General features: G+C 40.2%; 1 protein-coding gene across 3 annotated transcripts in view; it reads right to left on the bottom strand.

Moving 5' to 3' along the window:
- The window catches only part of TPD52L1 (TPD52 like 1), a 100480-nt gene that overhangs the window by 28381 nt on the left and 44343 nt on the right, over positions 1–27756 (bottom strand). Inside the window, exons 1-2 of one of the 3 annotated variants that reach the window (XM_042985347.1) lie at positions 12420–12521; positions 7938–8053 (exon numbers count right to left, since the gene is read on the bottom strand). In XM_042985347.1, the coding sequence (XP_042841281.1) occupies positions 7938–8053; positions 12420–12459 (156 nt within the window). In that variant the 5' untranslated portion in view covers positions 12460–12521. Of the gene's footprint in view, positions 1–7937; positions 8054–12419; positions 12522–27756 lie in introns of those variants that run through there. The other 2 variants (XM_042985349.1, XM_042985348.1) reach the window with 2 other exon arrangements.

Raw genomic sequence — 27756 nt, 5'->3', positions numbered from 1 at the left:
GGGCATTATGCTAAGTGAAATGTATCAGACAGAAAAAGATAAATTCCATATGATCTCATTTATATGAGGAATCTAAAAAAATAAACAAAAATAAGCTCATTGATACAGAGAAGAGATTGGTAGTTGCCATAGGTGAAGGGGGTGGGGGGTGAAATGAGTGAAGAAGGTCAAAAGGTACAAACTTAGTTATAAAATGCGTAAGTCACATACAAAAAACTGCTCCTGCAAATGTAATTTCTAACAGAGCAGTTTTTTAAAATGCCCAGGTTTTAGACAGTGTTGCTATAACCTGTGAAAATCAACTTGAAACCCCATATAGTCTTTGATTCCAATTGTCGTATTTTATTCCAGTGTCATATTTTATAATGTATTGCCTTGGTAATATTGCTTCAATTTACATCATTGTTTTCTGAAAAGTATAAATAATTATGACTTTCTTTGTGAAACCAGAAGAGAACTATTAGTACTTCCTTAGTGTCCCACATGTACATAGGTCCTAAAAAGCCTGACATTTTTACTAGATTTCTTATTTTGAAAAAATGTGGCAGCTGTGCCCCATTTACATTCAAAGTATAGTTCCGCTTCTGACCACAAACCACATCACTGACACGATCAGTCATCTTGCAAATGTGTTCCTTGGGTTACCAAAGACATAGCTGCTAGAAAAGAATCTCAAGAAAGAAAAGTAGTTTCGCAAATATTAGTCTTTTTTCTAGTGCGCAAAGGAAGATTTTACCCCAATAGTGGACAGACTGGAATAGCGTTGTGACGCTTCTTAGACACTAGTAATCACTTAAGCAAAATAGGCAAAGTTCTAAGAAGCATCTTAAATACAATAGTAGAAAAGAACAATCTCTTGGAGTTTTTAATATTAGCAAATGCCCTAGTAACCCAGTACTATTCGTTTTTTTATGTTTACGGAACAGTTTTCTAATGCTCATGGAAATCTTCCTGAAATGAATTACATATTCTGTAAACATGTTATAATCAGTAGCACCCTGTCTTTTCTTGATGAGCAGGTCTTCAGTAATGCAGATATATACTCATTACGGCAAAAGGAATCTACTCAGGGACCAGAAAAGGGGGTCATGCTTTTAGTCTTCCCGTTAAATGAGAACATATGGTTATTTTAAAATTAAACCCTCTATTTTTCCGCTATCATGTCATATTTTACTTTGTCATTTTTGTCAGTGTATCCTCCTGCATTTAATCTGTGGCCTAATATTTCCCAAGGCTGTATCTCTAGCTCTCTTTACATAGAAAATGCCTGGGTTTCATGTCAGTCTTTTATTCTGTTAAAAGACCTGCTTTCTTTTGCATAAATAATGTCTTGAATGACTGAAATTATTGGGAGTCTTGTGCTTTTTTTGATGCACTGGGTATTACCATAGTTTCCTATGTGATAAAAATAATGGGACAATTTTTAACCGGCAGAATAAAATGACAGATGTAGAGAAACCTCCTATCTATGGGACCCTAGAAATTTATTCAAAATTGGGGGGGGGCAGTAGGAGACTCATTAGTTATTTGGGAGAGGGAAGTAAGGGATTCATAGTTTTCTATTGAAATCCTGGATCCCAAAAAAGGGATAGGGAGAAATACTGAAGTGACCAATTTACCAAGCACCAACCTAAAGAAAGAACAATGAAGTCCCATGCCTAATATTTTAAACATGGAAGTACACATTAAAAGGCATTTGTAAGATAGAGACTCCTAATGATGGAGACATGAACTTGGTTACTCAGGTCTACTCTCAGGTTCTTTAATGAAATTCTCGTATATTCAATAAAATGCTAAGATTCACACTGCTTGAAACTTACAGTATATTTATCAGTGATTCAATGTATGCCAAAAACTCTATAAGCAAATCCAGAAATTGAAAAAAATACATAATCTTAAATTGTATTAGCTTGCAAGAATGAAAAATGAGAACCACATCTCTTTCCACAGAGCAGAGTTCTGCCCCACGGCAAAGCCTTTAATCACAAATATTTTAAATGATGCTCAGGGTGAGATTCTACCCTTCCTTTGACTAATGAGATTTTTTGGTCTAGTTACACCAATGGTTCTCAATTTCAGTTTACATAAAAGTCACTCATAGGGAATATTTAAAATGCAGATTCTAGATGTATGCCCCTTTTAATGTCCTAAGATCCTGATATCTTCAGTTTGGTAGGGCCAGGCTACACCCACATGCATTATTTAATAAGCACTCCCAGATACTCTGATGAGGTAGTATGGAAACCCTATAGGTACCTCTGTAAGCCATGTCAAATTCCTTTTGGAATGAGGTGGAGTGCAGGTAAATCATTAATTAAAGTACTTATTAATTTTAATTTTAATTTTAATTTTAAATTAATCATTTTTATTAGAAACTAATAGTCTGGTTCGTTGGTTTCTTCACTTCCTAGAAGATCTCCTTGTAGGACAAATATTTGTGCTTAGATATTTAAACTTGATTCTTTAAGAATTAACAGGCACACAACAAGTGTTGGTGAGAATGTAGCAAAATTGGAACACTTTACGTTGCTGGTGGGGATGTAAAATGGCTCAGCCACTGTGGAAAACAGTCTGGTAGTATCTTAAAAAGTTAAACATAATATAAACAAATACATGTATACACCTGTTCATAATAGCACCATTCACAATAGCCAGATATGAAAACAGCCGAGATACCCATCAAAGGATGAATAGATAAATTGCAGTACACACAAAAAATGGAATATTATTCTGCCATAAAAAGGAATGAAGTATTGACACATGCTACAACATGGGTGAACCTCAGAAACATTAGGCTAAGTGAAAGAAGCCAGACCCAAAGTAGGTATATGAAATATACAGAATATTAAATCCACAGATATAGAATGCAGATGGGGAAATGGGAATTAACTGCTTAATGAGCATGGGGTTTCTTTTTTGCAGTGTTAAAAATGTCCTGGAACTAGACAGAGGTGGTAGTTACACAACATCATAAGTATACTAAATGCATTGAACTGTTCACTTTAAAACAGTTAATTTTATATTAAAATAGTGAATTTTATACCTCGATAAAATTTGCAAAAAAATATAAATTAATCTGAATTAGCTAATGAATTACTTCAATATGAAATTTATGTTAGAAGACTGAAAATTTACCTTCCTATTTTATTTGCTAGATTACATAAAATATCTAACTTACATCGAGACAAAGAAATATTTTCATAAACTACTGAATCATCAGTATGATGTTTAGGAATAAGAGTTTCTGAACTCTTGTATATACTGTTTGAAGGCCAGCCTCCTCTCCTCTCCTGGCCAGTCCTGCCTTTGGCTAATGGTCTTAAAGAATTAAGATTAAAATCCAGATACTACTTGAGAGAGTGCAAAGGTTATTTTTATATGTCAACTTGACTGGCCATGGGGTGCCCAGACATTTGGTCAAACATTATGCTGAGTGTGCCTGTGAGGGTGTTGCTGCATAAGATTAATTACTGAACTGGTAGACTGAGTAGAGGAGACTGCCTTCTCAGAGTGGGTGGGCCTCATCAAATCAGTGGAAGGCCTAAATAAAACAAAAAGGCTGACCCTCCCTCAGTTAACAGGGATTCTCTTTGCCTGGCTGCATTTAAGATGGGACTTTTTTTTTTCTTCCTTCAGATTTAAACTGTAATATTGGCTTATCAGCTCTTGTTAGGCCTCAAGCCTTGAGACTGAACTACACCATCTGCTCCCCTAGGTCTCTAGCTTGTTGACTGTAGATCCTATGACTTGTCAGATTCCATAATCTCATCAGCAAATTCCTTGTAACAAATCTTTTTCCATATACATATATACATCCTATTGGCTCTGTTTCTCTGGAGGACTCTGACTAATACAGAAAGGTATTACAATAAGACATTACCGATGATGAACACTTTAGTTGTTCACTACTCAGTCCAGAAAGAAAGAACGAAGGTCTTGAAGGAAGGAACCAAGAGAGAAAGGCCAAGAGCTTAACGCACTTCTTTGTAAGTCTACAAGCCAGATGGTGTGAGGGTGCCGTGTGTTCTTCTTGAGGAACCACACACCAAAGGAAGGGAGAAGAGCCTAACGCGATGAAGGGAGCCCGAACAGGCTTTGCCTTGAAAATAGGCTTTGCCTAGTTGATAATGTTGTGTGGTGTTTTTCCTACTCTTATTACTGCCTATTTTTCTTGAGTCATTTTATCTAGAGGACACTGGCAGTACTTGCTGGCTATATAGTCATAAATTTACACTATTAATGCCAACACTCCATCCCTTTCAAAAGCCAAGTCACACTGTGGAATACAAAGCCTAACACGCAGCTTGGTGATAGGAAGGCAGAGCAGGATGGAAGCGGCACAGAAATACTGAGCACGTTTATTCGAAAAGGGAGAGGAAGGTAAAAAACCCCACAGAATAGATATGTAAAGACCTCAGAAAAGATGCCAGGAGCAGCTTATGAGAACGAATAGCTGAAACAAAATAGTATTTCCTTATATGTTGATTAGGTTTGTATAAAAGCATATTCAACTTCTGGCATTTAAAAATGTGAATATTGGGGTGCCGGGGAGGCTCAGTTGGTTAAGTGTCCGACTTCCGCTCAGGTCATGGTCTCAACGGTTTGTGAGTTCAAGCCCTGCGTCACGCGCGCTGCTTTCAAGCGCAGAACCCGCTTGGGATCCTCTGTCCCCCTCTCTCTCTGCCCGCCCCCGACTCTTGCAGGCTCTCTCTATCTTGCTCTCAAAAATAAACAAACAAAAAGTGTAAATATTTTGGGGTGCCTGGCTGGCTTAGTCAGTACAGCATGCGATCTTGATCTTGGGGTCATGGGTTCAAGCCCCATGTCTGGTGTAGAGGTTGCTAAAAAAATAATAATAAGCTTTAAAAGATGTAAGTATTTCTTTAACCTACAAAATAATTCAAGTTAATTCCAAATCTTAATTGCATGTCTTCTACACACAGACCACTGCACAAGATCAGAGGCGATACTGGCCTCACAGCGAAGAAACTTTTAAAAACACACATATGTACTGCATGATGACAATAATAAACTAAAGACTATATTGTGTTAACAACAGATTCCTCTTTCAAAACGCAGACTCCATCTAAGATGTAGCCTTTTGGACAATATTGGCTTATTTTATGTCTCCCGACATAAGGACGGATCTTCCTGTTGTCTACACTTGGTAAGCACACAACCATATGCTGGCTGTGTGGATGAGTGGAGTTATGAGTTTGCCCGAAGTATAAAGGCATCCTCATAGGAATATAAACAACCAAACAGTCTAGATAAAGCAGTGGGGAGGGATCCAGCTCAGTCACAAGACAGTGGCAGAATCTGAGGACACTAGGGAGAGGAGCACATTGAAGAGGAGACTGAATCCCTGGCATCCCCAAGACCCCTCTTAAGCAACAGAGTCAGAGATAAGAAGTCCTTTTACACAAAGCTCTTGCTCTGGGTCTTGGCCACAAATGACTGCCTTACTCAAAGGCAATCTAACAGGCTGCCCTGCAAGATGTTCTGTTAACCAAGTAGAGAACGGATCCAGTAGGATCGTCCCTCACACAGAAAGGGATTGCTTTCAACCAGGGGCCCAGGAAGAACATCTGTGGAGAGCTGAGGCCGGGAAGCTGGGCTGTCTGAAAGAGGTCTCAGGTCTTTGGAGGGCCAGTTGTGGGACGGCCGAGATTGTTCTTTGCGTGTTCTTGTTGTAATTAACCCCTAGCCTCTGAGCTAATCTGAATGTGATCTGAAAGAACCTGGTCTGGGGTGGGTGTGTGAGTGTGCATGCACATGTGCGTGAGCAAGAGTGGGCACACGCACATACACACCAGATTGCATTTGTGGAAGGGCAAGGAAAGAAGACTTAAAAGGATGAGCATTAAGCAGAGGTGGTCTGAGGTGGAGGCAGAAGAAATGGAGATGTGAAAAGAAAAATAGCAAAGACACATTTCCTTTGCTTGTCACTGGGCCTGGGGCATACGGCTGTGCCCACCTGCCTCTGGAAGTCACGATGCCTCTTTGGCAATATGGAGTTCTTCTTCATTTCTGAGGAATCCAGAAATAAGAAGCAGGAAGCATTCTAAAGGATGAAAACATGGCTCCTGGTAACTTGAACACAGTAACAAGGAGTCTGGTGTTATTACCAGAAGTCAGGCTCAAAGAGTCTTAGGAATGAGATGTGCTGCAAGCTTATTAATGTGGCCAAATAAGACAGGAATTTCTGAAAACACTGTTGGCTTTTTTCATTACGGGGGCATCCACTTAGAACCAAGGCTTGCTTTTTCTTGATTATAAAAAGAATGCATGCTCACTGTTGAACATTTAGAAAATAAAGAATGCACACAAAAATACACTGACATATGTGATGTGTATGTATAACCCCATAGTCCCAGAACTTTTATAAAAGTTGGTCTGCTACAGTGGTTTTGTCTAAACTTAAATATGGACTATAACAGGAATTATTTTAGTTTAGAATCAGTCATCTTACACCAGTTTGCAAAATACAACTTTTGGACACCACAGTCGACATGAGCCAACAGGTCATGAACCAGAATTCCAGGCTTTAAGAAAACATGGTGCTAGTCCATTTTCCGTGACAGCTGACTTCGGTCTGTGCATGCTGGCATGTGTGGCCAATCTGAAGTCAACTGCGTTGTTCTGGATCAGTGGCCACAGACAGACCTAGCTAAAGAAACAGGCTGTTTGATTTGAGGCACTGTGCTTACGGAAATAATTTCTGCTGTACCAAGAACAAGCTGCTCTTTCATGTTATAACGACGTCATTGTCAAGTGTGTTTTGGGAAAGCACCTAAAAAGTCTTTAATATTATTATAACCTGTCATAAACAGACACCACCAGAACATTAGAGCGTAAAGAGTCTGGAGCAGACCCAGCTGGGTGAGGGTAAGGTGGAGTTCAAAGCTGTGTCCTCAGCCTGCATAGAGCCCACAGTCCTGCTTCCAGCTAGGCTAGGAGCTTTCTCCCCTATGATGCAGGGACACAAAATGGGGAGGAATATGGGCTTCTTCCCTCTTGCCCTGTTGTTTATTCTACCTGAGAAGCTCCCTTTCTCCAGTGCTTTCCTCCTCCAATGTAAATGCTCCTTAGCAAAGCGTTGAAGGGTTAGTGGGTGCTGCAAACAAATGGCTTGAACAAAACTTGTATCCCCAATGAGCCAGGCACTCTCCCCACCTCTACGTCCAGAGGCCCACAGCAACTACGCAGGAGCTAAGGAAACCTGGATTCATCATAGTTTTCCTTTCTGCCCCCAGAGCTTTATTCTTCTGCAAAAGAGTACACAACAAATTCAGTCGCTTCTATGACTGGCTTTTGCATTACAAAAATAAGTCACTTCAAAGTATCTGTTGAGCTAAGCTGCTGACCTAAAGCAAGAACTGCTCTTAAAAAGGAGCTTGCACCTGTACCCATCAGTAAGTGATTATTGTTCCCATAATATTGTGAAGTTTAAAAGAATAAGAGGTGCATATTTACAACTATTCATCATTGTTGCTTAATCATTCCTTTTTCTACTATAACCAAAGTGTAATGGACAACTGGTATTACAAAAACACCTTAGAAAAAAGTAATCACCTTGTAATATATCATTTATTAAATGTTATTAAATGAGGGGCACCTGGGTGGCTCAGTCGGTTGAGCGCCCAACTCTTGATTTTGGCTCAGGTCATGATCTCACAGTTTGTGAGATTGAGCCCCAGGTTGGGCTCCGTGCGGACAGCGTGGAGCCTGCTTGGGATTCTCTCTCTTGTCTCTCTCTCTCTGCCCTTCTCCCGCTCTCATTCTCTCTCTCTCTCTCTCTCTCAAAATAAATAAACTTAATTTTTTAAAAATCTTGTTAAATGAAAGACAACATAATTGTAATATGGGATGTATACAAAACTAACAATAGCTCTTAAGATACTGAGATAGAACAACAAAAAGATTACTGAACATACCTGAACTAATTCTGCCTTTAACTCTTCTTTTTCCTCCTCAGACAGCATGCTAGAGAAGTCCGCACTGGCTACTGCGTCTTCATCTCGCCCTTGCAATGGTTCCGTCTCCAACAACCCTTTAGGCAAGATTGATAAAAACAGAATGCAATTAAAATATAAATTTAGCCAACTTCTGTTTTCAGTCTGGAGAACTAGATGCCCTGACTGACCCTCCTGCTGAAAAACAACTAAATATTCCAAGAAAAAAAATCTTTCTAAATGTGTGATGAACTTCCAAGAAAGTAAAGAATAATACGAAGCCAAAGAACTAAGGGAAAGTGGGAAGCCACAGGTGTAAACAAAAGAAGTTTTCATTAGTTCCACATTTGCCACCCAGATGAATTCCAGCTTTGGCTTTCACTCTCCCCTGGGGTGCAGGGGGCAGAGGACAAAGCCTAGGGCCACCCAGGGAGAGGGGTTTAAGGTGAGACTTGTCCATAAGTCCGCATCCCCTCAGAGCTGCACCCTGAGAGTAAGGTGAACTGGAAATAAATACCATTGCTCCCCACAGGGATCTGGCAAGGCAAGTAGCCTGCCTCGACACTCAGCATTAAATGGACGGCATAAATGCCTCCCTGACATCCATAACCACGAGTGGGACTGTGTGTGAGCTGGGTGCTTGAATGCACACTATGTGGGTGGTCCAAATGAAGTTCGAATAGAGAGTATTGTTAACTTTTTCCCACTTTGGATGTGGAAATATGTGGATACAAAACCAGGAGCAGCAGCAGCTGGGAGGAAACATCACAGACAAACTGATTCTGGCAGAGGGAAAAAAGGAAGTGTCTGGGTTCTTGATGACATGGTCGTGCCACAGAATGACCCCCAGGACAGCACAACTTCTAACTTTTTAGGTGAGAAAAATGCCTTATCGTCAATAAATAAATAAATAAATAAATAAATAAATAAATAAAGGCATTCCCGAGTTGAGGCCCTTGGCATCTGGATAACTTAAACGCGTATGTTCTGTGGAGGACCTAGGAAATAGGCCCTCACGGATACAGAAGTTTCATTAGGACATTTATACATACATCTGTGGGGAAAGGAAGGCCTTTTAGTAAACTGTCCTGAAGCAGATAGTTATCCATGTAGAAGAAATAAAATTGGATACCTTTACATCATTCACAGAGATCAAATTATAAACAGTTTAGAAGACAATAGGATTTATGAACCTCTAGGTAGGAGGGTCTTCTTAAGACACAAAAAAGGGCACATAAAGAATAAAAGGATGAATAAAATTACAAATGTCTCTTCATCGAGCACACTATATGGAAAATTAAAAGACAAGCCACTAGTTGGAAGATCTCTCCTGCATGTTTAACTAGTAAAAGATGCATTTCCAGAATAAGCAGAATTCCTACAAACCAGTTTCAAAAATGTAAATAACCCAATAAAAACAGGGCCAAAACATCCAAAAGAGATTTGCTATGGGGAGAAATCACAAATGGTTAACAAACTCAAGAAAATATGCTCAACCTCACTGATGTTCAGGGAAATACAAATGAAATCACTGCACACCCACTGGTTTAGTAAAAGTTCAAAGTCTGACATTATCGAATGTTGACGACTATGTGAAGGATGGAAACTCGCACACATTGCTGGCAAGAATATAAAGAGAGATAAAAGACTTGAAAAATAATTTAACATGATCTGGTAAGTTCACATACCCTACCATCCATCAGTTCTACACCTGTGTATGTATATACCTGAGACACTCATATAGGAGCACCAGAGGTCATTACTAAGAACTTTAATGGTAGCAAGAACCGTGAGTCGCGCAAAAGTCCACAAACAGGAGAAGGCGCAAGTATATCCTGGTGCATTTACACCAGCACGAATGACAACAGTAAAATGACTGAGCTACAGCTACACACTACATGGATGAAACTCAGAAACAAGATACTGAGAGAAAAACACCAATTGGAAAAGAATAATAAAGTATACTCCCATCCATATGAAGGCCAAAAACATGCAAACCTAAATAAAATGTTCTTTAGAAAAGAAAAGCAAGATTATGATAAAAATAATTCAGGAAAAGGGTTTTCTCTGAGAGAGGGTAGGTGTAAATGGGAGCAGGGAACTTATACGGGGTCTGTACAGGGTTAATGGTAATGCTCCATTTCTGGGACACTGAGTTTCTGTGTGTGAAGATTTTCTACACTTTAAATTTATTTTGTAAATAAATAATTACTTGATAAGACAATTAAAAATAAATTTGATCTGGGGGCACCTGAGTGGCTCAGTCAGTTGAGCCTCTGACTTCAGCTCAGGTCATGATCTCACGGTTCGTGGGTTCGAGCCCCGCATCGGGCTCTGTGCAGACAGCTGAGAGCCTTGAGCCTCTTCGGATTCTGTGTCTCCCTCTCTCTCTCTGCCCCTCCCCCACTAATGTTCTGTCTGTTTCTCTCTCTAAAATAAAAACTCAAAAAAAAAATTTGATCTCAAGTCAAAAAAGAAAGATAAATAATTATCCTACAATATTAGAACAATTGTTAGAGAGTAAAAATATGAAACGATCTGCAAAGTTCTCAAGCTGACCCCACTCTTGAGTCTCCTGTACCCACATCCTTTGGTCTGAATCAACGGGGTACCATCAGCACCTTGTGTCACTGCTGATACAGCGACGCACATCAGTGAAGGTGGCATACTGCTGATCCAAGTTCATCAGATTCTTGTCCCATCTACCTACTCTAGAGGCCAGGTTCAATGTTAAATCATTTTCTTTTTCATTAGTAATATGTGTTCATTGTAGAAGATAGAAAAATAAAATTATCCATTACTAATTAAAATTACTGTTAATCACGTTACCTAGAAATAAATATCATTTTGGTCCATCCTTACTAGGTATTTCTTCTATGCATATGTCTACATTTTCTTGTATATATTTATATGCATTTACTGTTGTGAACTTGATTTATTCAATAGGCAATCATGAATATCCTTTCTGTCTAAAGACACACAGCCCCACACTTATATATTTTTGACGGTTATCTAGTACTTTGTCTCATGTATGATTGATAACTCATCCTGTTTACTGGAAAGCTACAGTGAACATCTTCCTAGTCAATCATTGGGCAAAATCTTGATGGTTTACTGTACATTGGATTACAGAGTCAAAGGACAGGAACATTTTTTTTAAGTTTATTAATTCATTTTGAAAGAGACAAAGATAAGTGCAAGTGGGGGAGGGGGGAGAGAGAAGGAGAGAGAGAGAGAGAGAGTAGGAGAGGGGTAGAAAGAGAGCGGGAGAGAGAAAACCCCAAGTAGGCCTCACACTGCCAGCACAGGACCCCACGTAGGTTTCAAACTCATGAAACTGCAAGATGATGATGATCTGAGCAGAACCAAGGGTTGGATGCTTAACCGACCAAGCCACCCAAGCAAAGAGCATGACGATTTTGAAAACCACTGCCTAATTATCTCTCAGAAAGACTGTGTCAGTTCTATGCAAACATCAGCAACCTATGAGAATATCTGTAGATTCTTAGTACAGCAATGTTAAGTAGGTCATTGAAAGGGGGGAAATGGTCACTTCTGCTAGTAAATAGTTTTTAGATATTTATTTATTTTTGAGAGAGAGAAGAGGGTGTGTGCGTGGGCAAGAGAGAGAGAGAGAGAGAGAGTTGGGGAGAGGCAGAGAGACATAGGAACAGAGGATCTGAAGCAGGCTCTGTGCTGACAGCAGGGAGCTGGATGTGGGGCTTGAACTCACCAACAGTGAGATCACTACCTGAGCTGAAATCCAACCTACTGTGCCACCAGGTGCCTCCCTCCCCACTAGTAAATACTTATGCTTATGATGTGGCCGATGTATTTTCAGTCAATGTTGTAGAACTGCCTTTATCAAGAACTAGCAGCAATTCCAAGCACAGAGTTAAGAGATGGGCCCAGAAGGTAAGCAGCCCCCTGCCCAGGGGGTTAGGGTTAAAGAAGAGCCCTTGTAGGAACCTCTAAGACACTCTTGTCTCCCTAACTCAGCTGGGTCCAGGAACTAAACAGCTACTGTTTAAACTTAGCTGGTACACAAATTCTCAATCTACCCCTCTCTTGACAGTGTGAGAGGACACATGTCAGGTTACACACAGTACTGCCAGGTACTTAGATTTTTCAAGACATCAAACATCTTTAGTATCTTCTTACAGTCTAGAAAGAAACCACAATTCAAAATCCATTTTAATTGACAATATGTGAACTGGGAAACTTCCAGTGGATTTAGGGAAAGAGGGAATTTGCTTTCCAGGGGGTAGCTTCTTCTTTTCAGGGGAAAATAACATAGACCTTATGCAGTGAGATTCTGTGCGCCAGCCTTCAGCTCTGATCTGTCACATGTGCCAGTCCACGGCAACATCACGGATCCTTCAAAGTCTCACTCCCAGAACGAAGCCATTCAAGACAACTCACAACCACGTTCCTTGTTGGTTCGGGTCTAATTAGGCCAGTTACCTTCTTCACTCTTGTTTGAAATTAAATGCCAAGTCCCCATCTTCTTTTCCTACTTCTGCTCCTATTTCCCTGCTGCATCCTCTTCCCATGGGTGTTCTTGAGTCACACAGCTCAGTACAGGGAGCCATGCAAACCCAAACCAAAGAAGCACAGGGCCGGCTATTTCCAGTAGAATATGCTCAACTCACCGGGTTAGGAAGTCAGTAATCAAATTATGAGGTCAGAGGATAATTCCAGAATCTAGGAGTAGATGAAAGAGGAGTTGAATAAAGAAGTGATTCACCAGTGGAAGTGAGTCAGAATGGGGAGGAAAAATAAAAGCAAATGATAAGAGACACCAAGTGACAGATGAGAATGTGACAGGGCAGCATGAGTATAAAATGACCTAGTTACTATGGAAGCAGGTTTTAGAGGAGATTAAAAGCATAGTTTTAATAAAAGCAGTTATCAGTGGACAAAATCACTCAAGAAACATAATTTTTAGCAGACACCAGTACGTTATGAATATAGACAACTTCATGAATTTGGCTCTCTTTCCAAATGTGCAAACTATGCCCCCCTTGGCTGGCATAGGCCCCCTTTGCCAGGGAGTCAGGAGATCTGGAATTCTACCATCTGTGGGTTTGCCACTAACGACAGAGTACACTTGACCTCAGTGTTCTCATCTGTAAAACTGACAACCTTATGGGATCATTGTTAAGAATAAATTATATTAAATAAGAGAAGACATGTGAAAATGTTATAGAAGTTTTTAATTTCCATATGAACCACAGCTGCATATTGGTGAAATTGGGGGTGATAGTTTAAAAAAAATATTAATGTGCTATATTCTCTTTTGCTTCCCCAAGAATATAGTATTTTCCTAGCTGGTCTAAGGCTTCCACCTGTCTGAAGTGGGGCAGAGGAGCAAAAAGAAACATGGGGAAAAGATTCACATTTAAATTCTTGGCATCTGAAATTGGGTTTTCCAGAAAGACAAAAGCTTGGCAAAATGGGCGATTTCCTAAGGAGAGGATGTTCTTCATGTTTTTATTTCCCTCTTCATATATCATCAGAAGCCAAGCCCAGGACACCCAGGCAAGGGAGTTCCCTTAGGTACAGAGTGCATTAGAATTTACTAAGGGCATACATGTCTCCTGTTCCATTCCTTGGAGACGGTGGGAAAAAGGAAGGAAGAAGAAAGTGAAATGTGTATGTTCAATCTTTCTCTTTGGGCTTTGGCCCAGAATGATGGAGATTCTGTTTGCACCTCCAGATCCCCTCCTCTCCACTCTGTTCTGTGCCCTGAAAGACTGACCTAAGGAATACACCAATACGATTCCCTAACCCTTCCACGTTGGCCAGTGGGGAGCCCCAGCAGGACACTGCAGAGCAGAAGACAGGGGTAGGAACTGCCTCCCACCCTGCCAGGCTGCACTGTGCAGCCTCAGCTTTTTCACTATCAGAGACTATGATTTCTGATAGGGAGTCCTCTTCTACAGTTCAGCGCCTGTCAAGTTCCTAGAATCGGATGCTCTCCTCCAGCCTACAGATTGTATGGACTTTCCACTGCTGTTGTTCTGAGGTGCTTCAACACCCCCCTCTTGGTTCCCCTATTCTTTGAATAGTCCTTTCACTCAAACCCCTTGAATGAGGCACCCCTTTCAAGCATGCCCTCCATCTGCTTCTTTCGTGGTCCCTGACTGCTACAGGAAGCCTGCTCCAATCTCCTTTATGGGCTCTAAAAAATATATTTTTCTGGTTATCCCACACCAACCTGGAGCACAGCCACATCCTTGTAAACGGACCTTAATCTGCTTGGAGGCCAGGCACCAGCCCTTGGGGTTTAGTTCTTCAAATCACCTTATGCAGTCAGTTAACTATGCATGGGGGCCAGAACCCCCCAGAGTACTTAGGGAGAAACTTGTCACCTTGATAAGGGGTTGGTGCCCCTGCAGCTGGGGCTGGGGTTACTGGCTCTGGAGAGAGGCCTGGATAGAGGAAGAGGAGAAAACCTGCCACCAATGAGAACCAAAGTGAGGCTGAATCAGCTTGGAAGGGCTACTGGGCTAAAACCCAACTGAGGCAAACAAGCTCATGGGTAATATCTGCGGAAAACGTCAGCACAAGAGGACGTCACAGTCCCAGTGGAAGGGCCAGCAGAGAATACAAAACACTACATGGATCTATCCTGTTTCCACATACCAGATACCTCCTTAAGTCAGGGAAAAAGAAAAGGGGGGGATTAAAAAAAAGAGAAATCTGAGCTAGAGGGCAATTTAACTGAAGAACTGAACATTATTTAAAGGGGTTTTAAGAATTATTCCATTGGAATAGACTAAACCTATTTTTCCTCTCTACTACCCAGTGCCCAAGGACTCCTACCCAGATTGGGTAGATGTGGGTAAATAAATACATAAATAAATAAATAAACAAACAAGTAAATAAATAAGCCAGCATACATATGTACAACACAGAGTGTGAATACACTTTGTGATCCTGCTACAGGAGTATTTTGCGCAAAAGATGGCATTTTACTTTCATTTATATGCAATACAATATACCGACACTTTAATAAGGGTAACAAATATCCACAGGTCTGACTATAATGCAGGAATTGTGTGTCTCCATTGGCCAGATCCATCTTTGGGAAGCAGGTAGGTCTTAAGGTACTCGTCAAATGCTACCATATGCCTGCTTTCTTTATACCTACAACTGGCCATGATGACTCAGTAAGTCCTACACGTAGGGTTGAGTGACATAACATGCCCAACCAGATCCAATGGAGTGGTGACTGTGAGCTGGTCCCAGCCTTGCTGATGGGGATCCTCATTTATGAAACCTGAGTTCAGGGTGTGAATCAGTTGCACGTTGCTGGTTTCTAAGTTAGGCTAGTCTGCTCCAGGGCCTATGCCCTTCCCTGTCCTACAACCATATTAAGAAAAGTAAACAAATGATGACAAGTATAAATCAAGAAATGAGCTTTGGATTAAAATGCCTCCTGCAACCTTGACATGAAATCACCCACTGGCATCAACATACTTTTAATGCATCCTGTTGAGCACTCCAGTGCATCAGCTCATGGCTTCATGCACATGATTACAACAGCACAGACAGCTAGGAGTTAAAATGACTATCAACCATGATTTCAGATCAGTGACCATATCCTGCACTGTTGGCAAATATATAAAAGTTACAGAATTTCTTTTAAATAGTAAAATAATCTTGCATGTTATTTGTGTGTGCACCTGTATTAAGGAATTAACAAATAAATATGGCTATGTAACCAAGCAAAGGAAGAAAAGTGCATATTTTCAAAAAGAACATAAAATTATTCCAGGACTTAATAAAAAGAAAGAATGCAATAAAATAAATAAAAATCCACACTGGTCTAAATAATACATTTAAGCCTGTAATGTCTATTACTTACTTATACTTTCATCATGATGTTTGGTAAAAATCACTTTAGGCATTCTTTTAACATAAAACTTTAAAATATCTCCATTTATTCTCTCTGGGAAAAACTACTGAGTTAATCTCACTGTTGGATTTATGGCTACCTCTAAGTGCACAAAAACTAATACATGTTAATTCAAGGAAGGTAGAAATTAAAGACATAATACAACAAGTTTCTTCATTAGAATCCTTTCTGCACATTTACTAAACCGACCACAAAAACCTAAGTAGTATATCCACCTCCATCATGGAACTCCTTTTCATTTATTTACCAGCAACCTGTATGTAGCCTATTATTGAATCACATTTTTTCCCTGTTGTCCTGGAGTTCTGGCAGTGGCCTCACATGCTAAGAAGAAAAATGGGACTTTACACCCCCACATCCTAAAGCCAAGGCTTGACCCTAGTGCCTGACATGCCAATAGATTTTAAAACTGGTTCTGCTGGGGTGGGATCACCTCCACCCTTTGAGTGAGGGTGAAGTGAGCAGGGAGGGGCTGGTTTATAAGAAATCTGCATATACAGACAAGCAATGATTAAAGACAAATAATGCTCTCTTCTCCAGAGATCACCACCATAAAACCTTCATGCACATCTTTCTAGATCACTTCTTATATTGCAATACACCCCCCCCATTTCTTAACATCCCTGAAATTGGGATGCTTCTGACAATCAATGGTGTCTTACAATTAATTAGTGGTCTTTTTTTTTTTCTTAGTAGTATATAAAACAATAGGTATCTTAAAACTTTTAACATCTTATGGAAAAATCTGATACAAAGGTATATACATATAAAATTGAATATATCTTATATATGTGTATATTTAGATATATCTATGTATTTAAAAATGAGATCACACCATTTTGCAACTTGACTTTTGTTTTCAGACAACTTTCTCTTCTCATCTTTTTTTCATCTCATCTGAAAGCAGACCCTATCAAAGGTCCCCAACTGATCCCATAATGCATCTAGAGCTGGTCTGCCCAAACCTATATGCAACCCACAACTACAAACTTACCTGGTTTTTATGCTCCGTTAGCCTCTTTTTCTCTAGCTGACTAATTCATGGCTTATGGAAGAGACTAGGCTTCGTCTTGGCAAATTCATCCCAGTATTCTGATTAACGATTCATCAGGTGATTGCAAACATATATTATATTGGGAAGAATCCCCTTCTGGGGACAAACCAATCTTAGGAAAAATTCCAGCTCCACCCCCTTTCAACTCTGGACTGTGATAGTTTGAAACTTGGTCTTTTCATATGTAAAATGGGGATAATAATGTCTGCCCACAAAAGTAGGTTGTCAGGAGTTAGAGTTTTGCAAAAATAACTAGCACAGTGTCTGGTAAATAATAATCAGTCAGCACACGTTAGCACCCAGTTGGGTGCATACTTGAGTGAAATTCTCCCTTGATCAGAATTAGTTATAAAATTCAAGCACTATGAGAGAAAGAATATATGTTATTACTCTGTCCTCAACATGTTAAAAAAAATTTCACTCCAGAGACAAGCCCCTCACATATATACCTTAAGTAACACCACCAGTACATGGTAGTACACGATCACACACAAAGCCAATGCCCTAGGGAAACCTAAATCTTCACGCCATACTCTGCTCATCCTGCCCACTTCCTAGAAGGAGCCTATGTTCATGTGGCGTTACCCTTTCTGGCCATTGCTTAATGGACTAGGATGAACATCTGCCTCAGAAGTAGCCTCTGGATTCCTCTCTCTCGAGACTTTAAACTAATAGACAAAGGATGGATTGGTAGAATCAGATTAAATCAGGTACCGGCAGAATTAGTAGAGAGTAGGCCTAAATCTTCCTCAGCGCTGCCTTTGGTCACGTGTTTATTCATTCATCATTCATTCAACAAATACTGAACAAATACTGAAATAAAGTGCTGTGCAGCTCTTTGCTTTCATGGATCATAGAAACCTGCCTGTCCTGAGGTAACTCCTCTGACTCTGAATTTCCAGGAGATTTCTCTTTATCCTTAAAATAAACCTCGTTTTTCATTTGAGCTAGCCCAAATGTCTCTTTCTCTTTTTCACGCACAGAAACTCTGAGTTAAACAGAGACAATAATATTATCAAATTCAGGGGAAAGAGAGATTATGCACTCTCTACCAAATTTTTAACTCCATGACTTCAATGATTTGCCACGACATCAAAATCAATTAATTAAAAGTCTGATAAATCATTTTTGCCCCAAACTTTCTCTAAACCTAAAGTCATTCACTTTGTCATTTGTACTGTCTTTGAGATGTTCTCTGATATAAATGGTTTGGGAGGCTAACCTCTGCTAATCCACAGCCCAGCCCCCATCACTCTCAGAGGGCAAGGAGGAGACAGCAGTCGCCCAGCCACACCAGGCCAGCAGCATCTTCTCAAGTAGTAGGATTCCCTGAGACAGGTGCAACTGTAACTGGCAACTGTTGGGCTAGGGTCTCTATTTGGATTCTGAAGGCAGATCTGGCCCTTAAAGTTTGGCTTTTCCACAGTTTATCTGGAAACATCCTTGTGCATGCATAGACAAAAGCACAGGGATCCAGGCTAAACCAGAAGAGCCAGAGATATTTCTGGGACTGCACTGAATGTGTCTGGAGGGACCAACCAGTAATTTCCTGGAGGTGAGGGTAAAAGACTGGATTCCTAGAGTTCCTGAGTCATCCACCCCCCAACTGTGGGTTTGTCTTTAGGAGTGTGTTCTCTTTACCTGCCCTGAGAAATGACAGATGAGTGTTCTCTACTCCAGTGTTTGGGGCTGAACTCACCAAGCCTGCCTCTTCACAACTAGGGCCTCCTGACAGCATTGGCCAAGTCAGAACCACTGTTCCTTTGCATTATGTGGCCACGAGGGGTGTTGGAGTTACCAGAGGAAAAGCCTAAAGCCAAGTATCTAAAATAAGTTAGGTTGTTTTCCAAGATGCCTGCCACAGGTAAAGTCCAGTCTCAAAGTTCAAGGTTGTGTTTGGGAAATAGCTGTGTCAGAGACAAGACACATGGTAGAGAGGAGATTCTGAGAGCCTAAAGAAGTGCTCAGGAGTTTCCTACTGGCTTTAAGCTACGGCCAAGGGCCTGCCCACTCCTTCCTGCCCTCTGGACATAAAGGCTCTCTGCACTGCATAGTGCCATCTTTGGTCAGTCTAAAGGGCCTGGAGCGAGAGGCTGGAGTGGACTCTGAAGACCATGAGGGCTCTGGGCCCACGCTTTCCCTCAGCAATGCTGTCAGCACTGGCCTCTTCTTCACACTGCACTGTATCAGTGTCTGTTTTCCCCCTTGTGCTGCGTCTATTGCACGACATGCCTTACCTCCTGTACCAGAATGTAAACTAGTGAATGGCAGAAAGCCAGCTTCGTTCACCTTGGCAGTCCTGCACTCCTAGCATGATGGTGTGAGGGTGGACCACAGCTAAAACCAAAATGTGCTAGCTGTGCCTAGAGCCACTGATGAGAAAACGTCTCTCAAGAGTGACTTAGGATCAATCACCTGAATGCCACAGTCACGTGTGCAAAAGTGACTACAGAAGCTCAAAGGACTGCAAGGGTGACAGTCCTCTCCCCTCTGCTGATACCTCTTGGGAACTACAGTTCTTCTTAACGGGACAGTTTCTTCCATCTTCTCCTTCAGATTCTTCGAGAGACAGCAGTTTCTCTCCTCTTCCCCAGGCCCCAACCCTTTTCCTCCCACAGATAACCATCTTAGATGAACCAGTTACCTCTCCTTATCACAGCTCAATCCTAACCAAATATCTACAGAATTGCTATCAAGCTGCTCTCGTTGTGATACCTCCTGGCCTTGAGAAGTTAGTGAAGAACACCAGACTCTCCAGTGCAAGCAGGCAGAAGAATAACCTTCTGTTCTCAAACATTTTGGGATCCCTCTCTCAAAATCTCATCAAAATATATCCCGAGACCAGACAAAGGATGTGCCCTGACACTGAAACCATATCAAAAAGGGAATAAATGCTGCTTTCACTGTGAGAACTTTCTCTCAGTAGCTCAATTACTCTATTAAGGGAAGAAGTAGAATAAATGTTTTCTTTTCAACCACATGGTATGTCCCAGGTGTGTTACATACAGTATCTTGTCTCCAGAAACACACTGGCAAAATAAAAGGTCTCAGATTTAATCCAAATCATAATCTAACAAGTTAGCCTGCTAGTTTTCTAGATGCTGGCAGAGGACCCAAGATTCCTGATCAGAAGCGCACAGCACAGCGAACAGCATGAACATCATGTTCAGATTTGTGCCACTTATACCCAAGTCCCACGGGGGGCAGGGGGTGGTGACATGGAAGGGTCTGGATGGAAAATGCTCACACTGTGGGACTGCATCACAGCTACAGAACTTTGGGCTCAGGGAATCCAAATCATTCATAATAGGCAGTTAGCAAACCTGCCAAACCTTTGCCGTGGAGGGAAACATTAACTTTATTCTACTGGACAGTATGCAAACCTGACTTCTGCCCTAGAGAGAGATGCTATGTCTACCTTCCAAGCCTGTTCACCATAAATATCCTTGAAAAGATTGTCCAGGAAAAAGGCCATCGGCATCTTTGCTTGCAAGATCTACGGAGAAGCATCTTTCACAGGTGGTATTTCATCATTTTTCAAAGTAGGAAATGATGGTTTGGAACGTTAAATAACTTACCCAGTCTCACATGGTTGATGAGTTAGGGGCTTAAGACTTGAATGCAAATCTATCAGGTTACAGAGTTCATGCTTTTTCAACTCGACCACAATGCCTCATGCACAAGTCAGACAGGAACTAAAATGTCTCTCTATCCCATCCCAGAAAATCCTCCATAAAACCTCTGTTCAGCAAGACTGAGGTTTACTGAAGGCCAAGGTCTGTAGCTTTAAAATATGCAGCCTCCCCCCTATTGAGCATTGGGAAGAGTGTAAGGTGGGTTTTCATCTCCTAAACCCTCTCACACAGGAGTTACTCAACTAGTGTTTGTTGAATCAATCCCCTGGGCTAGAAAAGTCAAACTATCAAGTCCTCTTGATGCCCTTGCCATACCTTTTCATTATGTCATATTTGTCTATCCTTTTTTAACTTTCATTGCTATGACAGTGATTCAGGTTTTATCACTCTATGCTCAGACTACTGCAATCCGAGCTAAATTTTATCACCTTGCTTCGCTCTTTAAACACAACCCAATCTACACAACACTCAGATTAATATTTTGAACACAGTACTTTAAACTTGTCAAAACTCAGTTCAAAAAATATCCAATGGATAGAATTGCTTCCAACCTAAATTTGAAAATTCTTATGCTAGCATCCAAAACCACCCACGGCTGGCTGCAAGTGGTGATTCCAACTAGCCTGGCTAAGATTTTCCCACTAAGGCCATGAAGCCAGCCAGGTTGTCATATGCAGTGTCCCTCAGTTATGCTCTACTCAGTCCTATTCCTATATTCCTTCACCCTCAAAAGCCTCTCGCCCCTTCCTCCTCAGTTTCCCCTAAGAATCCTACCACGTTGCCAGCAACACTAGAACAAATAGCATGTTGTGTGCCTGAAATTGATCTAAAATGTTGAGTTTTTTGCCTTCTATATATATATCATTATATACACTACTGTATATAAATTACTACTGAATATTTTATAGAGATAAGCTGCATTACAACTTGCATTATAAGTGGCATTAAAACACATAATACTATATATTACCATAATTATAGTTAAACAATTTTGTGAAGAAAATCCTTCAGACACTGTCCTGTAAATGTTCATTGTCCTTCTTAAAATATGAAGAACATATGAGTCACCACTATTAATAGCATTGTTTTCTAAAGCTTTAGTTTCATTTAATAATGCAGCTAAAAAAAGAAGTTGTATCTGTAATGCTCAGCCTGAAAGTGTACTAATATAAAGAAAAACTTTATGCATTTTATTAAGTATTTTATCTGAAGATGCTTCTGCGGTTGTAGTAGCTTAAATTCTTATACTTCATCTTCCCACTTATTTTTAATATGCTATTTAGTTAATAATCCACATAGTTAGATACTAATTAAAATTTACTCTAATCACTAAAGAAAAATTTGTGACTGATCAAAACCTAACTTTGGCTAAAGATGGAAGTGACATGCCATTACAGATAGAGATCAACGAATACATGGCAACATTTCCTTCCATCTTTAATTCATCCATATGTACAAGGTGAATATCTTCTGACAGTAAGAGGAAATACACTATTGATATAAAATTTTCAGGTTTATTGTGTATTGATGAGGTCGCCAAAATTCAACAGAATACTAAAGATGGCAGAAAGTATAAGTACTGCATGGCCCTGAAGGGCAGACTATCTTTAAGAAACTCAAAGCACTTAGGGATGCACATAAATCTAAATTATTGGCTAAGGTCTGACAAGGACGCCTACTTATCTCAGAGAGTCTGAATTGGCCGCATTTACCCAAGACTTTCCAGGTCTCATGCCCCACCCATGCCTTTCGGGTGCTCCTGAAGGCATTGAGAACTGTAGGAATTTGGGGCAATGGATAGAATCTGCTTGTCCTGTGGCTATGGTGGCACCATCCAGGGCCCTGGGAGTGGCTTGCTTCGTGGCATCATTTTACTGGGCTAACTACAGAAAATGTCATTGCATTAAGCTACAGGGCTTCAATTACTGTGTAAGATCAGCTAGCCATTCATTTGGGAGATGTCGTATTCTAAGCTGTCATCTGTGGTTTGTTGGGCCCAGAAATTTTATTTCGCCAGTTCACACTGTGGTGATCAGCCTCTTGGATGAGCTTCTACTAACAAATCTCCTAGGAGATTGATTGGCTCAACTAGACCAAACATTTTATGGCACATTTGGTGCTCTCTACTTCCTCAGAACAAAATCTACTTGAGAAACCAAATGAATAGCAGATTACTTGGTAAGCACTGGGAAGAATAAAAAGAGATGACTTCAAGATATTGCAGTATTTTTGATATATTTTAGTTGCATGATTCATGGTCTTTCTCTTCCTCTAGATCATGAGGTACCTTATGCACTGTTAATACTAGATGCTCAACAAATATTTGTGGAATAATTTAACTAGCTATCATGACCTTACATATGTACTATTCTAGTGCCAGCAAATTACATCTGATACTCAGCCAAGTGAGTATCTCTCTTTTTGTACTGTTGAAGATAAAATGACCAAGACTTACTACCAATGCAATGGCCTTTGACAGAGTAGCAAATAACATATGGCAGAGAAGTGACATCAGCACACATCCACTGTACTGGTACTATCGTTCCACTTTGTTACTGCATCTAGTCCCTTCAAGGACTACATTAAGCCAAAGCCTGCCCTTCATTTCATCAATGTTCTGCCTGAGTTTATACCTTTATGTTCCCAAATGAAACAAACCCTAAGGCCTTGGAAATCTGCTTCTAAGTCTACTTCTTTGTAAAAGCAGAGTTAAATGAAAAAGATAAAGATGAATTAGAATCTTCAATACATGATGGGTGATGCCAGAATGTAGCTTGCATTTGGTAATAGACACTTACAGTAGAATCTTATGCAACATCCTGACAAGTTGAAAACTGGTATATACCTGGGACTATTTGTGGTAGAAAGGTGTCTCCTCATGTCACCAGGACATTGTTGTGTTATACTTTCCGATCACCACGTTCACTTATGTTGTTTAGAATGTATCAGTAAAAGAAAACTTTAGTTAACTGAGACTACTGTAGAAAAAAAAATTTAAATTGTTTTATAAATAGGTCAAGAAGACAAGTATACAAGACATCAGGTTTTCTGAAATAAAAGCCAGAAATAAAGAAGCATAAATTCCTTACAGATGTGTCCCTCCAGGGGCTACTTCTGAACTTCACTCCAAGTGGAGCCAACATGAAGCACAATCAAAGAGGAAGCCACTCAGACCTGAGCTTTTATTCCTCACATGAGGTCACATGGCCTTATCCCCACCAATGGCTTCTGCTGGCTATGAGCATTTCGATGACCACACTCCACAAACTATGGAGAAAAACACTAAGCCAATTTTCAATTAAAAGATGTAAAATATTTATCACGAATCTCAGCTTCTCCAGCCACCTGCATTTCAAGTATAAGATTAAGGCATTTGAGATAGTCTTCCAATTTCAAACCTTTATTTGCTACTCTTGAAAGGCACAGTTTGACACACGCAAAATAGATGCACACTGGATAAATCTGGAACTCAGACCAAAACAACCCAAAAATAAAGTCACAGCAGCCACATATTTGTGAATAAAAAAAAGGAAACAAATAGTCATGAAAAAACAAAACACAGCTAATGTTTCTGATGGATAGACTCTAGGAACTTCCTTCTTTGAATACACTCCTCCATTGCATGAGGAAAAATAACACTACTGCAGGAATGTGTACAGACAAACCAAAAATTGGTAGACCATCTTAACCTTTAAATTACCCTTTTCTCTGTATCCCCACCTCATTTTACCCCCTGCAACCCCATTTACACATATTCAATTTACCCCTCAGGGAACCTGGAAAAGAAAAGCCATGCTGGACAGAAGATAAACCTACACATTTAACAGCTAGCCTTAGATTTTTGCCTCGAGCAAGGGAGACAATCTCATTTATATTACAAGAAAACGCCAGGGTAATAAATTATTCTGAATTCAAACTCATTAACAAAAAGTAACACTCATGTTAAAAAAAAAAAAGTAGGAAGAAATCTCTTCTCCTTTTCTCCCTCCTCCTCCCTCTGTGTTCTTAACACCATCAGAAATAGACTCCCTTACTTGGTGAGTTGTCCTGAGATACTTAAGATACAGTCAGAGCTCTGGGACCACTTTCTCATCCCTTCCAACTCTTGAAGGAGTGAGACGGACAGACATAAGCTGTACATATGGTCTGCTTTGCTGAGTAGACTAGTCCCATCTTCAGTCATTCCTTGAATGCCTGTTGGTCTTTGCTAAGTACTGGGTCATCTTTTAGGATGAGTTCAGGAAAAATAATAAAACCATTACTTTGCAATGGAAGACATCCACTATGAACACGAAGCAGACAAAATATAACTTTTCTCCCCAAGGCATATTTAAAGAAAGGAGTAGATAGTAAGAAAGTCTTCCTCAGACACGCCTTGGCTTTTTAAAGTTCTCTAGTCCCTATACAACATCAAGGTCATGGTGAGGGTTAAGAGAATGAGGACAGACTGTAGCCTGGACCCCTGCCTGTTGGTACCTCAGCTATTCTCGGAGGCCTGGTCATTTATTTTTTATTCTTATCTATTTTTAATTTATTATTTTTTAATTGAAGTACAGTTGACATACAATGTTATATTGGTTTCTGGTGTACAACCTAGTGATTTAACAATTGCATACATTAAGTTATGCTCACTACTCTAAAGATTTTTTTTTTTTTTTTTTTAACGTTTATTTATTTTTGAGACAGAGAGAGACAGAGCATGAATGGGGGAGGGTCAGAGAGAGAGGAAGACACAGAATCTGAAACAGGCTCCAGGCTCTGAGCAGTCAGCACAGAGCCTGACGCGGGGCTTGAACTCACAGACCGTGAGATCATGACCTGAGCCGAAGTCGGACGCTTAACCGACTGAGCCACCCAGGCGCCCCTTTTTTTTTTAAAGATTTTTTTTTTTTAACGTCTATTTATTTTTGAGACAGAGAGAGACAGAGCATGAATGGGGGAGGGTCAGAGAGAGAGGAAGACACAGAATCTGAAACAGGCTCCAGGCTCTGAGCAGTCAGCACAGAGCCTGACGCGGGGCTTGAACTCACAGACCGTGAGATCATGACCTGAGCCGAAGTCGGACGCTTATGCTCACTACTCTAAATGAAGTTACATCTGTCACCATACAACATTGTTACAGTATTATTGACTATGTTCCCCATGCTGTACTTTTCATTCCCGTGACTTATTTACTTTGTAACTGTAAGTCTGTACCTCTTAATCTCTTAATCTGTACCTCTTAATCGCCTTCACCAATTTCACCTACCCCCCTCCTCTCTGACAACCACCAGTTTGTTCTCTGTATTTATGATTCTGTTTGTTCATTTGTTTTGTTTTTAGATTCCATGTAAATGAAATCATACAGTATTTGTCTTTCTTTGTCTGACTTATTTCACTGAGCATAATACTCTCTTCCTGTTCTCACAAATGGCAAAATCTCATTATTTTTCATGACCAAGTAGTATTCCAGTGTGTGTGTGTGTGTGTGTGTGTGTGTGTGTGTGTGTGTTCAAACCTACATACACACATATACCATATCTTCTTTACCTATTCATCTATCAGTAGACACTTGGGATGTTTCTGTTTCTTGGTTATTGTAAACAATATTGCAATAAATATGGGTGTGTACATATCTTTTCAAATTAGTGTTTTCATTTCCTTTGGCTTAATACCCAGTAGCAGAATTATTAGATCATATGGTATTTCTATTTTTAATTGTTTGAGGAAACTCCATACTGTTTTCCACAGTGGCGGTACCAATTTCATTTCCACCAACAGGGCACAAGGGCTTGTTATTTTCCACATTCTTGCTGATACTTGTTATCTGTTTTTTTGATATTAGCTATTCAGACAGGTGTAAGGTGATATCTCACCATGGTTTTGATTTGCATTTCCCTGATGATTTAACGATGTGCATTTATTCATGTGTCTGTTTGCCATCTATATGTCTTTGGAAAAATATCTATTCAGGTCCCGTGATCATTTTCTAATCAGATTTTTGGAGAGTTCTTTTTGGCATTGAGTTGAGTGAGTTCTTCATATATTTTGAATATTAACCCCTTACCAGATATAGTATTTGCAAATATCTTCTTCCATTCAGTAGGTTGCCTTTTTCTTTTGTTGATGGTTTCCTTCGCTGTGCAAAAGTTTTTGATTTTGGTGTAATCCAAGTACTTTATTTTTGCTTTTGTTTCCTTTGCCTGAGGTGACATATCTAGAAAAAGTTTGCTAAGAGATTATTGCCTATGTTTTCTTTAGGGAGATTTATGGTTTCAGGTCTCACATTTAGGTCTTTCACCATTTTGGGCTTATTTTCTGTGTATTGTATATGGTAAGAAAGTGGTCTGATTTCATTCTTTTGCATGGAGCTGTCCAGCTTTCCCAGTATTTATTGAAGAGACTGTTGTTTCCTACTGTACATTCTTTTAAAAAAAATGTTTATTTATTTTTGAGAGAGAGAGTGTATAATCAACCAGGGGAGGAGCAGAGAGAGAGGGAGACAGAGGATCCGAAGCAGGCTCTACACTGACAGCAGAGAGCTGGATAAGGGACTCGAACTTGGGAACCGCGAGATCAGGACCTGAGCCAAAGTTGGATACCCAACCGACTGGGCCACCCAGGTGCCCCCCACTGTACATTCTTTTCACAAGCCTGGTCATTTAAAAAGCACTAGTCAGAGGTATGGGTCGTCTCCTCTTTACTTTAAGCAGTCAGTTCAGTACCATCCACATTTCTCCAGTTTCACTTTTCAAATGTTTAACATTTCAAGTAGCTGTGACTGACAATGCCCACAAGGAAATATCTTTTCTCCTGAAATCTGGGTAGAAAAATAAATGCTAAAGTAGACAGAAGTATGTGTTTCTGAATCATGAAATGTTCGGCAAAAATAAAATATGCAAGAATTAGGAAAAATGTAAGGCAAATAAAATACGAAAAGACAACCTACTAGTAACAAGGAGAATAAGGAAAATGCAAATTAAAATCTTAGATATACCATTTGTCATCTAAGAGACCGGCAAAAATGCAGAAGTTGCCGAACAGCCTGTGTTGGCAAGGTTGTGAAAAAATAGGTCCTCGAAAACATCGTTGAATTCTGGAATGTGCAGTGGGTTGGGAGGGCCTCTGACCCTACCATCCCACTCTTGAGAACTCATCTTACAGGGACAAAAAAGCACACCTAATTAGATTGTTGTTCTTTTTTTTTTA

The sequence above is a fragment of the Panthera tigris genome, chromosome B2, assembly GCF_018350195.1.
Source record: "Panthera tigris isolate Pti1 chromosome B2, P.tigris_Pti1_mat1.1, whole genome shotgun sequence".
In the NCBI taxonomy this organism is placed as follows: Eukaryota; Metazoa; Chordata; class Mammalia; order Carnivora; family Felidae; genus Panthera; species Panthera tigris.
The sequence above is the reverse complement of the archived record's forward strand: the minus strand, read 5'-3'. Positions and strand labels throughout refer to the sequence as shown.